We start from the raw sequence: 13,581 nt of genomic DNA on the forward strand, positions 1-13,581 counted from the left end.
ACCAGCCTCAGTGGGGACAGAGTAGTGGCTGGGCCCCCAGGTACTGGCCTCAAGGCCCCTGCCTGAAACCTTGTCCCTTAGAGCCCCAGCATCTAGGAACCAGGGAGCATGAGCGTGTTCTCCGGGCACACCGATAGTTGCCCAGCACTGCTCCCAGCCAGGCCTCGGAGGGTAACCAGTGAACAGGGGTGGGACTTACAGTGTTCTCTTTTCTTCTTGTGGAAATTTGGGGTGAGCAGAGCAGTGGACCGCAAAGCAGCTACATTCTGCTTTTTGCAAAAGCATCTGTTTAAATACTTTCCGCCTCAAAGAGAAGAATGTTAGTGCATTCCAGGCCAGGAGGCCTCTTTGGGTCGGGCTGGCTGTATGTGCACAGAGCGTGGCAGTGTGTGTGCGTGCATGTGTGCACTTGTGTTTGTGCTCACCCACCTGCCCACCCCATTGGGGTGTCCCTGTGAGACTGGGTGCCAGTGCTTAGGGCAGAGGTGTGCAGTGTGGCCCAGCCTAGGCCAGCCAAGTGGCAGCTTAGCCATGAAACCTGCACACTCACTTGGGGTTAAAATGTGGGGCCTGGGGCTCTAGGGTGGAGTAACAGAGTCTGAGCCCCTCCCCGTGTTCTTTGGTCTTGGGGAGATGAGACTGACTGGGGAGGAGAGCAGAGGGGAGCAGGAGGCTAAGGTGTAGAGCAGTGACATGTCCATGACCTGGGATTTCCTGGTTGAAGCTGCCTCCTAGCCCAGGCTCCCCTGTGGACCTACAGGGTCAGTCCATGTAGCAGGAACCCTGGTCTTTGCCTGGCCCTTAGCCTCTCTTTGTGCCTTTTTCTGACTCCTGGATGGAGGGCGGAGTCCAGGAAGGAGAGCAGGCATCCTGGACGCTCCCCTGGTCACTGTCCACCTTAAGAATCCAGCCTGGGTGTGCAGGCAGTGCTGAGGGGAGACCCTTGCTGCAGAGACCATGGCCAAGATGAAGACTCAGTTCTAAACACAGTATATGGTATTTTCCATGTCACTCAGTCAACCTGGGCCTCATCTGAAGATGGGGATAAAGACCCGTAGCCGATCTTGCCAAGCTGAGGTTAAGGTGAGATCACCGGATGATAAGGTTATCAAAAGTAACACACGTGCAGAAGAGGCCACTCTCACAGGTTAGCCGCTCAGTGAAGTCTTAGCAGCACCCACAAAGCCCGGAATCCCCCTGCACCCCCTCTGAAGAGGGGCTTTCCCACCTCAGAAGAGACCACATTGCTCCTGCTTCTAGCCCTGTGATTTGTTTTGCCTGTTTTTGAAACTTGGATGGAGAATGCTGCTCTGAACATTCTTTTGGGGACATGTGCTTTCAAGTCTGTTGAGTATGTCGGAACTGTAGGGTCAGATGTAGTCATGCGTTAACTTTAGCATAAGTCAAACAGTTTTGCAAAGCCGTGCTTGGATCAATTTACATTCCCAAAGCGAAGGCAGAGTTCCCTAATGACACATACTCGCCCACACCTGCTTTTGTCTGAATGTGATTTAAATTCAAGGAAGGGTTTTTAATATTTCTCTCTTTCTTGTCCCTGATACAGATCTTGGAGAGGACTTTGGAACCTGATAGCTCTGATGAAGAGCCCCCGCCCGTGTATTCCCCGCCAGCCTACCACATGCACGTGTTCGACAGGCCTTACCCTCTCGCTCCCCCTACTCCGCCTCCCCGGTGAGAAGCCATCTCCTCGCTGAGCGTGGGGCAGTGCACTGGGGAAGGGGATGAAGGGTGACCTGGCTGGGATTGAGTACAAACACAATGGGAGACGTGCCTGGACCCCTAGTGTATTATCACCCCAAGGGCAGGTATCTATAGCAGCAAGAGACAATTCAGCTAGATAGCAAGGGGCACGTTCAAGATGGAAGCGTTGTAAGCGCATTCACTCAAGTCCTACTGCTGTCTAGGTGCTGTATAAATTCCACAGGAGCCAGAGTGAAATGAGGCTCAGCCTCTGCTTTCTGGGAGCTTAAGAGTCAAGGACGTGCAGGGTGGGAATGACAAATACATGATGTGTGCTCTCCCGAGCTTAAGGAAAACATTACTAATCGATCCCTGTGCACTTTCCTACCCAGTTGAGATGAAACCGCAGAATCTTCCTCAAAACAGTATCCCCAGATAGCCATCAATGATAGAATTAAGTGTATTTGTCACCCCTGATCTGGGGATTTTGTGAGGATTTTTAAGTAATGGAAGTAAGGAGTCTCTTCCTGTGAGACAGCTTGATAACTGGGGAGGGAGGGAATAGACTTAGTCCCTGGAGACTTTCCCAGGTCAGGAACTCTGTCATGTGGATGTCTGAGGTGAAACTGGTCGCCAGCTGGTTCTCACAGTCGGGTGGGAGCCCAGGTGCTTTTGCCCTCTGTCCCTTGGGATGGCTCAGGCCTGGGGTGGAGAGGCATGGAGGACATGATGGGACATGGACTTGTTCCAGTGGATCTTCCCTCTGGGGACCTTGGGAGCCCCAGACAGTGGTAGTGGGGACCTCTGTTGTCGCACAGCTATAAATAATAACAGCTGCTATTTACTGAATGCCCTTCAAATGCCAGAAACTCACAAGGTTCTTTACCTACACATCACAGTCAAATCCCCTCGCAGGTGAGGAAGCAGGCGCTGTTGTCATCCCCATTTTACAGATGAGGAAACAGCCTCAGAGGTTTTATAACTTCTCCATGACTGCAGAGCTGGGATTTGAACCCAGGTCAGATGCTCTTCACTCTTATATCCTGTTACCTCCCTACGGAGGAAATATTCTTGCACTTGCGGCTCAGGGAGCTGATTGAGGCTTCGATAGTGGTGATGGGGGTGGAGGTTCGGAGTCAGAGGCAGGAGCAGAGCTGGGGGCCTCCCTTCATCACAAGTGGTACCAGGAGGCTATCCTGGGGTGGGAGGTGGGGGAGTAAGTGAGTGGGTCTGGGGGAGGCGCTGTGCAGCCTGGGGCAGGTCACAGAGCCCAGCGATCATTTTCCGTTGACTTTTTAAAAAAAAATCCCAAGATGGTTTTGAAAGAAGTCCAGTTTCTGTTAGGCAGAGTGGTTCTGCCTATTTTTCATAAGGGAAAACTAAGGCTGTAAGAGGATCCTCGTATAAATCTGGTTGGGTATGGTGGCTACATTTCCCCTCCCTGCTCTGGCTGCTGTGGGTGGGGTAGGGCTGAGGCAGGGGCAGGACAGTCCAGTAATGGGAGCCTCAGTTGGGGGCAAGGTGACCTCAACACGGAACCAAGGCTCAGGAGGCCTTGTTTGAACTCTGACTTTAGATAATTTACTCCTTTTGCCAGAGGTTTAGGGGCCTGACCCAGAAATGAAGGCTTTGCTGGGCTGGGGGTGGCTACAGGGCAGAGAACTTGAGTTGTAGAGTCAGACAGAAGGAGAGTGCTCTCCCCACCCCTTCCTTCAGCTGCCTAACTTCTGATTCTTTAGGTGCCTCTGCTGTGTGGCCTTTGGCTCACTACTTAACCTCTCTGAGCTTCGCTTGCCTCATCTGTGAAATGGGAATACTAATCCCCGCCTCGGCACTGTTGTGAGGATTGAATAAGATGTTGTGTGTGGAGCACTTAGCACAGTGCCAGGTATGGACCAGAACTATCGTCACTGGTTTACTGCTCCTTCCCACCCCTGCTGCACAGCTGGCCTCTCAGGTCAGAGGCCAGTTTTCCCTGAGAGGCAGTGTTCAGTAGAGGCAGGGCCAGCCTCTGAGCACCTGCCTCTTTGCTCCAGGAAGGACCTGCTAAGGCCAGATCTACCCTGAGGCCATTTCTTGGGTGTCTTTCCGCCTCTTCATCCATAACACTCTTTTCCAGTCTTGACTGAGTCACCTGCAATGAACCTTGCGTGTGATAGAGAGATGAATACAGCACTGCCCTGATCCCCCAAGGAGATCAGAGTCTGAGGGAGACAGACGTGGGGGTGGAGGTCTAAGGAAGTCTGCCTAGAGGAACTGATGTCCAAGCTGTGACCTGGTGAAGCAGAGGACAGGATGGCATGCCAGGCAAGGGACTAGCTTGTGCAAAGGCCTGGAGGCAGGAAAGAGGGAAACGTCTGGGGAATTCCAGAAGTGTCAAGTGGCTGGGTAAGGCTGGAGAGGCGAGCAGATCATGGGGGCCTTGTGGGCCCTCCAAGGAGCTTTGACCTTATCTTGCAGCCAGCGGGTATAAGCTTGAGAGTGATGTGATCGGGTTAGTGTTTCAGCAGCCAGAACCTCCCTCTGGCTGCTGGGAGAGATCAGACTTGAGTGGGGCCTGGAGGAGGGGAGCATTACCACCACGTCACTGGGTGCCTGTAAGAATGCAGGTGGCAGAGGCAGGCTGATGGGGGAGCATGCCTGGAATGCCAGATCCCTGGGCTTGGATGATCTGTGTGCCTTGACAGGGCCTCACCCCACCTGGACCTCGCTGTCCAGTCTACCTCAGGCCCTGTCTGTCTCTAAAATCCGGGTGGGGTCTGATGTTTCATGGGTAAACTTGAAGAATCTGATGGGGAATGAGTTCTAGTTTTGGGAGCCAGTAGTAGAGGCTCTGGGCCAGGAGATCTTATCCAGCCTTCTTCCCCTTCCCTACACCTCTGTCCTCTGTCTCCTGAATGAGTGTCTGAGGCCCAGGGGGCCCCCTCTGAGAGGCCCCCTGCTGTTTTTCCACTGAAATTACAGTCATGGAAGATTTTTATTTTTCTCCACTCATTTCTGACATTCCTTTCTGACCACAGTGGCGTTGCCTGGGCTCAGGGCCCCCCTGGCTCTCAGCTTTGGGTTGACCTCATCTCTACCACCCTGTGCCAGGTCCCTTCTTCCTCCAGGACCATCAGCCCAGCAGCAAGGGAAACTTAATTGAGAATAGGGCCTCACCCTCTCATCTCCCACCCCACTTGGATTTCAGTGAGAAATGGCTGGAGCGGTCCAGATGCAACTCCAGGGCTTTCTGTCTGCAGCTTTCCTGGGTGACTCCAGATGTGGTTAGCTGGGAGTGGGCACCCGTGAGCTAGATGAAGGCCCTGAAGCCCGAGGGAAGGTAGTGATCCCGAAGAGGCTTTCTCTGTGCTGCGGCCACCAGAGGTGGTCTTCAAGTCTCCGAAAGATGGGGCAGCCTCTCAGACCCTTGGAGAAAAGTGAAGCCTCCAAGAGTAACAACAGCCGAAAGATGTCTAGAGAAGTCTGCCTAGACATCCGAGTCCCGAGCAAGCCCTTCCTGGAGAGGGTGGACTAGGCATACGTGTGCCGGGGTTCCCTGGCTCAGTCTGCCTGTGCTGAGCTCCCACTGCTCACTTAGCAGCTGGTTATCCCGTCTGCTGCCGCCCCCACCCCTCCCCCCGCCCCCTCCCGGCCACCCGCCCAAAATAGAAAAGGAAAGGAAGTTATTTCTATAGTCAGTGGCAGCCCGGAAAAAGCTCCCCTCCAGTGAGGGGGCGGCAGGATTCCTGGAGCTGGAGCCCAAATCAAAGCCAGGCCCGAGCCGTCCCCACCACCCCTGGCCCTCAGCTTCTGTGTGTGTCATTTTCCTGATTCAGCAGAACACGTGTTCTGCGGTTGCCACGCTGCAGGCTGCCCAGGAGCAGTGGGGAGCCCCTGCCAGGCCCAACTGCCCTTAGGTGGGGGCAGCTGGACAGCAGCCTAGGGGCCCGGGCACGCGCCACCTCCCTGCCCCCACCCTCACCCCTCTCCGTCAGCCTCTGCCAGAGCAGTTCTTGAGCACACCTTGGAGCCAGAACCTCCACTCCCACATCTCAGTGTGCCTTTTCAGAACTTTGTTCAAGACACAGCCTGATGAGGGGGTCCCACTGCCTTGGCAGGGAGGCAGCAGTTTCTAGATGTGGAAACTGAGTCCTCGGCAGAAGCAGTCTCACACCTAGGTCTACCCTACTGGGTTTTGGCTGAGCCAGAACTGGAGTCTGGATCTGTTCCACTCTCCCTAACCTACTCCTCTCCCCCACCCCCCAGCAAACCAACTTCTGGGCGAGCTGGGCTGTTGGTGGTTATGTGTCTGTGTATCTGGAGCACACCTGAGCTCACCTTTGGAATATCTTCAGGAAAGGCTCTGAGCCCTGCTTGCTTGACAGGCCACTCAAACATCTACTTAGTCCTCGACGCCCAAGGTCGGTACCATGCACAGAGTGCACGAGGCCTAGAGACCTTGGGGCACTGAGTGGCTGGAGAGCAGTGAGGGTCTGGAGCAGGGGAGTCCAGCCTGGGGCTGGAGGCTGGGGAGTCAGGAGGTCTGGTCAAGATGAACTGAGCAATGGGCCTTTGTCCTGGAGGCAGCAGAGACCCCTGGGAGCTTTTGAGCAGGATCCTGGTTCAGTGGGCTAGGATACCTGTGTCTGTGCCTGACTGTTCCCTCATTGTTACCTCTTGCCCTTCAGCATTGATGTGCTGGGCTCTGGACTCCCTTCCAGCCAGAGGCGCTATCGGAACTGGAACCCACCCTTGCTGGGCAACCTCCCTGATGACTTTCTGCGCATTCTGCCCCAGCAGCTGGACAGCATACAGGTACTGGGGGACGCCTCCGCCTGCCTGTGCAGCGTCTCTGCTTGCCCACAATTTGTGCCAACCAGGTTCACTTCCTGATGTTTCAGCACAGGCCGAGCTATTTCTGTTGTCCTGGGGTGTAGGGAAATAATGCTGCACCGAAAGCCTCATTTCCTATCTGGGCTGGAGATTTCCTGTCCCGCCTGGGGAAGGTGACAGCCCTGAGAGACTCTCTGGCTGCAGCCATCACCCCCCCGCTAGAGGGAGGTGGCCACCAATGGCAGTGGCCAGAGCATCTTCCTTTCTTCCCCTGGGAAGATCCATGGGCAGCTTCTTCCCCAGATGTTGGCATGTCCCAAGGGACCCTTGCAGGTGGGGGGTTCATCCTGAGCTGGTGGTATGGGGTGAGTCGTGCATTTAGGAATCCCTGTGCAGGTGATTGTGCAATTTGCAGATGACTTTTCAGGATTCCTCTGGTTGTATATGAAAGGTTGGGGTAGTCCACAGTGGGAGGAAACTAGTTGTTAAGCCCTTGCTGCTTCCCTAGCAGAGAGAGCGCTGGTCTGTTGAGTTTGGGCTGATGACCAGGTCCTGGCAGCAGGTACAGGTCCCAGGATGCAGCTGAAGGATCCTGGGAAAGGACATGTGTATGCCCAGATTACACGGCAGCTGTGCGGCCTGTGCCCTTGTGAGTAGATGTACAACATGCTCACTCCCTTTCTCAGGGTAACCCCGGGGGCTCCACGCCCAGGAGTGGAGACGGGGGTCTGCCCCCCACAGCCGGGCTGGGAGCCCGAGACCAGGAGAGCCGCTGGAAGCAGTACCTGGAGGACGAGAGGATCGCACTCTTCCTGCAGAACGAGGAGTTCATGAAGGAGCTGCAGCGCAACCGCGACTTCCTTCTGGCCCTGGAGAGAGGTGGTGCTCGGTGGGGGCTCTGTGGCCTCTGCTTTTGGACTGAAGGGAGTTGATGCTGGCTTTCGCCTGGGCTCAGGACAGGCACGGAGCCTGTGGGTGGTCTGTCCTGCTGAGACACGGTCCCCACAGAGTTATCCTGTGGGAGCCCAGATTTCTCTCAACGGAGCCCTGAATCACCAGCCACCCCATGTCCCCTCCCACGGGACTTAGCAGAAGAGAGGCGCGTCCTCTTAGCCCTCCACCCTCCTGCTCCTGTCCGCTGTGTCAGGCACTGAATTTGCCATAATGTATCTGGAACTGCATGAAGAGTGACAGGGTCCCCAGGTGCCAGGCTATTTAGGCACCTCCCTGAACAGAGGACTTTGGAGTTTTTTTGGGGGTGGGGGCAGCGGTCCAACTGTCTTTGGGCCAGAGACCCTACTCGCCAGCTTGTTTGTTTTTCTCCCTCAGGATGGGAGTGTTTGGAGTGGGGTGCAGTGAGGGGGCTGGGGGAGGGGCTGTCATGTGAGGGTCACAGTGTGAGAGCCTGTGTCACTGGCATTATACCCCCAGGGGAAGGCTGAGGCAGGGGAGACCCGAGAATGGTCCCAGCTCTGCAGCAAGGGTGTGGGGGGCTCCGGGCCTTTCCTCTTGTGATTTCTCAGGCTGCCTCTAGTTCTGACATGTCAGTGTTCCAGGCGGTGTTGCCGTCACCCCGCTGGCTCTCTGCAAGCCAGGAGTCATTGTGTGTACACATATTGTGTGATTCTGGGAGGATGGCCTCCAGCGTCCTCCTGGCACCCGGGAGTTAATTTCCTTGACTGGATATTGTCCTTTTCCAGATCGACTGAAGTATGAGTCCCAGAAATCCAAGTCCAGCAGCGTGGCTATAGGAAATGAATTTGGCTTTCCCTCCACTGTCCCAGGTAACTGTGCCTGCCTGGGAGAGGGTTGGGGATGGGGGAGGGGAGGGTGTAGGCTGGAGGGGAGGGTCCTGCCCCCATGACTGCATTCACCATGGAGTGAGGTGTCCCCCCTCATCCCCTCCAGCAACCTGGGGTTCTCACCAATCCAGCAGCTGCCGGAGCCCACAGTTGGACTTGCCAACAGGCTGATGGAACTCGAGGTGCCTGGAGCATGGACAAAAAAACCTACCACACCACATAATATTCCATGGCGGGGAGTGGGGAGGGCTCAGACTCACAGGGCTTCGTCTCTGCCCTGCGGGTGCTTATAATCTCGTGGGAAATGCAGGCGATGCAGCCAAGAAATTTGTAGACCAAACCAGCAAAGCTGAGGACACACTTGTTGACTAAACATGGCTAGGAGAAGGGAAGCTGAACCTGGGCAGGGTTCATGCACCCATGCATTCATTCAGTGGCTGCCGAATAGCTGCCACTGGCCAGGCCCCGCCCTAGCATTTAGAGGAAGAGAATTTTGAGCTTTATATACAAGATGAGACACAAAATTGCCTCAAAAGTGGGTCAGGCCCTCCAGGAACCCCAGCGGTCTGATGAAGAGCTAGGGGTGGACAAGCAGTTGGGGTGCATGAGCGAGGCTTGTGCTGAAACTGGGGACATGGGGCAGCAGGGACAGAAGGCCTTGTTCCACATGATTGTGGGCTCTGGCACCTGGTTGGTCAGCACCCTCCACACACCTAGACCACCTGCCTCAGGCAAAGAATCAGTAGCTTTTACTGGAAGCAGAGCTCAGGTGCCATGAAGTAAGGGTGGGGGGCAGGACAGGGAGCTCAGCTGATCCCAGCTTGCAGAGAGAAAATCCCATGGAACTGACTCATAAGCAACAAGATGGGCGCTTAGGCCCCAGCAGATGTGCATCTGGGATTTTAACCACAGCCTCCTGTCCTTGATCCTGAATTAACTGGAGACATGAGGGCTGCTGAGATGGATCAAAATAACTCGCAGAGGGCTTAGCAGGCAGGGTGACTCGGGATTAGCTGTGTTGCCGGGTGGAGAGCAGGGGCTTTGGAAGGGCACAGAGACCCGAGTGGATGCTGAGTGAGCAGGGAGACTCTGGGTGGCCCACTGGTCCCCTTCACATTCTTCCTCATTGCCTAATGGGTCAGGAATCTGGGGGGAGCTGTGGATGAGCTGACCTGGAAGGAAGAAGAAATCACCATAGGTGAATGAATGCCTGCCCTGTACCTTCCCTCAGGTACCTCAGTGGCTCGTACCCCTTGTTTTGTCAGGATGCAGTGCTGAGGAATGTTTAACAGCCATATCAGGGTGTGGGGGAAGTCCTGTGCATAGTATCTGACATGGTGCACATACTCCCAACTATGGCTGATTTGAAGCTACCGATGTGATGTCATGGATCGAAGAAGTGGTCAGAGAAGCCGAGCCAGGAGGTGGGCACTGGCTCTCTACACACAGAGACGGAGCACTGTCCCTTTGTGTGGAGCAAAGAGGCTCGCAAAGACGTGTTCCTAGAACCCCGAGTGTCCTCTTCCCTTTATTTCCATCCCAGTTAGGGAAGAAGACTGCCCTTTGTTTCCTTCCTTACGTGGAGGGGTAGGAAGGAGACCCCATCCTACCGGGACAGCCCTGACCACCACACACCTGTCCCGGGGCCTGGGCAACCTCTCTCTCTCTGGAGCTGACCCTCAGAGGTGTTTCTTCCTTCCAGGAACCAGCGACACAAACCCCACTGTGTCTGAAGATGCCTTATTCAGGGACAAGTTGAAGCACATGGGAAAATGTGAGTGCAGTTCATGCCCCTTCTCGATACCGCCCCTAAGAAGACCCTTTGGCCTTGTGGGGAAAAGGAAGCCACCCAGAATTTCTAAAGCAGCTGACTCCTGGTGAACCGAAGTGACATTTTAATCACAGGCTGGCTCCCTCAGCCTTCCTGCCTCACTTCCTTCTGCAGCTGAATCTGGATACAAATTAAGTTTTAAATCCTCTTGAGCTAGCCGTCTGCAGAAAAATACGCTTCCCCAGCCCTGTTCTAGTGTTCGCTTTCTCTGGGCTTGTGGGGGCTTGGCTTGGTCTGACCAGGCAGGGAGGCCCTTGCTCAGCCCACTCTGCAGGCAGGAGGTCTTTGGGTCGGTGACCTCTTCTCACAAAGTTCTGCCCGCCAGGACGTGCCTTCCCATCCCCCACCGCACAGACACAACCATGTGTGAATGAGGCTGCCATCCTTTCAGGCTCCATTTCAGGGAAAAATCTCGGATTAGTCATGGAAATCCCAGAATCAACTCAGGAGGTGGCAGGGAGAGGGGGAGGAGATGGCGGGGGAAAGAAAGCCAAGATGTGTGGCTGTCTGTGGCAGCTGGGGAAGGAATACCCGGATCTTGGGCTGCCTGCTGCCAGTCCTGGCCTGCCGGAGGTGGCCTGTGCTGCCCCTGCAGGCTGACCTGGGATGGCAGCCTTACACCACTCAGGCACAGCTGGGCTGCAAGGAGCCCCCAATGCCTGTCATCTCCTCTGCAGCCTGGGTCCCACGCCTGCTTTCACGTGGGAGGGGGCAGTTCCCAGTCTCTCCCTCAGTCCGGAGAGGCAGCTCATAGGTCTGGTGCTCATAGGTCTCTCTACCCCCAGCCACCCGGAGGAAGCTGTTTGAACTGGCCAGGGCCTTCTCAGAGAAAACCAAGATGAGGAAGTCAAAGAGGAAACACTTGCTGAAGCATCAGTCGTATCCTTTCCGGCCTGGCACTGGGTGGAGGCAATGGCACTCAGGCCCTGAGACCCTGAGCTGCATTCCTGAGGCAGTGTCCTCCTCAGGAGCAAGACCTGGCTCTGAGGCCTTTTCTTCCATGAGCCCCACTGTTCCCTGCCACTTCATCTATCCATGCCAGTCTTGAGTACAATGACCGGCATGGGGAGCAGGCCAGCGGCTCCTGTCGAACTCCTGTAGGCTCAGAAGTTTGTCCTGCAGCTAGTGTACTTTGTCTGGGGTAAATGCATCTTGGGAGAAAACATGGCTCTTCCATCAAAATTGGTAAACCTTTTCCTCGTGTGTCTAGTTAGACTGATCCATAGATCTTTCTCTTCCTCGCTCAAGCATGTTGGGCCCACTTTCTCCCCTGCAGTTCCTCAAGTGAAAATAAGGTTTTACACATTTTTACTCAGACTCCTATCTGTGCTTGTCCAACAGAGCCCAGAATATTAGAAGCTGAGCAGCTAAAGAGGAACAGGGAGAAAGTCACTTCTCTGTTGGAGAGAGGCAGGGCCTGGCTGCTCAGCTGACCCCAAAAACCCAAGGGTTGGGGTGGGGTGCTCCTAGTGTTAGAGGATTAGGCTGGTATGAGGCAGTCAGGGGCAGGGAGTGGGTGGAGCTGGGAGGACTAAGCCAGTGCTCAACCATCCCTGTGGACAGTTTTCCTGAGTGGCCCACAGACTGGGAGCTGCAGCTTCAACAGCCAACCTCCTGGACGACGTGGAGGGCCATCCCTGTGGTGAGGCAGGGAGGGTGGGAAGCATGAGCCTTAAGTTGCCTGTGATTGGTGACCCTTCAAGAGTGGGGCCTGGGTGTTTCATGGGTGGACCCAGCCTGCCAGGGAGGAAGCAGTCGACCTGGGGGTCAGAGCAAGGCCAGCTAGGCAGGTGACCCTAAGAGATAAGCCATACTGCCTTTCCTTACCACCCCTGAGGTTGGCCCTAGTGTTGCCTCTACCTAAATCTCCACCTGTATCAAAAAGAGCCAGGAGCTGTTTCTAAGGAATATTCTCCAGGGTATGAGGGGTAGACGGGCCTACCCCATGGAAGGGCTTCACTGGAGAACAAAGTGCTGAGCAGGTTTAGTCTCTGGGCTTCAAGGCCCAGCAGGGTAGAGGATGAAGCAGCTTTCCTCTGCTTTTCAGATGAAGACTTCCAGGGAAGGCGACAGGAGGTGCCCAAGGTGGAGGAAACCCTAAGGGAAGGACAGTAAGAGGTAAGGCCTGGAGCCACGGGGTGTACCACACCCCATACCCTGGGGGGTCCAGAGGTCCTGGACTTCTTCCCTCACAGTGTGACAGTGTTCATGGGCTTCTGCCCGGGAACTGGTTTGCATTTCTTTTCCTGGGTTATTTATTCAATTGACAAAAGGTAATCAATCACACCAGAGACTGGAACAGGTAAAAGATGACCTTTTGATCTCGTATACGTACAGCCCAGTTGAGAAGACGGGATACCCAGTGCACGCGAAAAGGACTCTAGAAGAAACTGGGATGGCCTCACCACTCAGTGTGCACGCGAACGCTCTCCCCTGCCTGCTTGGGTGGCTAGCGTAGGAGCTGCCACGGCCTGATGAAATGGCCCCTCTCAAGGCAGGGGTATCTGGCTGGAGTCCCCTCACCACCCCCCAGGCTGCTTCCCCCCCCCCCCATTCTTCCTGTGCATCCCTGGGGTGGGGTGAGGTTTGGGAGAAGCAGGCAACGTCCACGTCTCCTTTAGGCTGCAAGCTGCACCTGTCTCTCTTCCAGCCCCTCAGGAAGCTCCCGGCCTGGCCGTGTGGTCAGCATCGACAAGCTTTTTTGAGTTGATGGGGCAGGTGTGACCCTGCTTTAAACTCTGGAGAGATCCTTGCTTCCCTCAGGACAGTTTCAGTGGAGGCGAGATGAATCAGGCAGCCAGGGACAGCACAAGCATCCTGTCACCTCAGCTGGGGCGGCTGGTGTTCAGTCACCTCTCAGAGGTCTCCCCATTGCCCCCACCAGCACTTCTAGGCCCCTCAAATTTTCTGCAGCTTTCCCTCACTCACCAAGTGTACCCCAGGCATCACCTCCCAGGGAAGACCCCTTCCCACAGGTTTCCCACAGAGCCTCCCCTGTACTGGGACCTTGCTCATCATTTCATTCCTGAGTCGTCAGCTTTACCCTCTCTAGCTCCTTCTGCAAGTCTGCATCCTCCTCCTCCCATCTAAAAGCCAGGAGTACCGTTTTCCTTCATCACCCAACTTGCAAAAATGGTTTCCTCCTCCTCTACCACCTGTTGCTACCACTCCAGGTTGACACAAGGTCGCCTGCCTAGTGCAGGGGTTTCCTGCTCTGCACCCCGCCCTTCCCTTGGCTCCTGTGACCCCGGGAATCCTGCACCGGCTTCCCCTCTGCCGGGTGTTCCCCTTGTGATGTCCGGTTCTCACTGCTCCTCACGCTCCCTCAATTCTCCCTTCCCCCGCTTCAAAGTGTCATTGGGACAGCGCCTCTGTCTCCTGCAGCACCAGCAAGACTTCTGTGCTGTTGGCTCCAAAATCTGAGTCCCGCTG

General features: G+C 55.3%; 1 protein-coding gene across 2 annotated transcripts in view; it reads left to right on the top strand.

Moving 5' to 3' along the window:
• Window positions 1-13,581, top strand: part of CUEDC1 (CUE domain containing 1) — a 72,394-nt gene that overhangs the window by 57,025 nt on the left and 1,788 nt on the right. For both annotated transcript variants that reach the window (XM_037494861.2, XM_054689791.1), the window contains exons 3-10: window positions 1,565-1,692; window positions 6,372-6,498; window positions 7,203-7,395; window positions 8,217-8,300; window positions 10,021-10,092; window positions 10,935-11,028; window positions 11,733-11,791; window positions 12,197-12,267. In XM_037494861.2, the coding sequence (XP_037350758.1) occupies window positions 1,565-1,692; window positions 6,372-6,498; window positions 7,203-7,395; window positions 8,217-8,300; window positions 10,021-10,092; window positions 10,935-11,028; window positions 11,733-11,791; window positions 12,197-12,264 (825 nt within the window). In that variant the 3' untranslated portion in view covers window positions 12,265-12,267. The remainder of the gene's footprint in view (window positions 1-1,564; window positions 1,693-6,371; window positions 6,499-7,202; window positions 7,396-8,216; window positions 8,301-10,020; window positions 10,093-10,934; window positions 11,029-11,732; window positions 11,792-12,196; window positions 12,268-13,581) is intronic.

Source organism: Talpa occidentalis, unplaced genomic scaffold (genome assembly GCF_014898055.3).
Source record: "Talpa occidentalis isolate TD23 unplaced genomic scaffold, MPIMG_talOcc4v2.1 talOcc4.7, whole genome shotgun sequence".
NCBI lineage: Eukaryota > Metazoa > Chordata > Mammalia > Eulipotyphla > Talpidae > Talpa > Talpa occidentalis.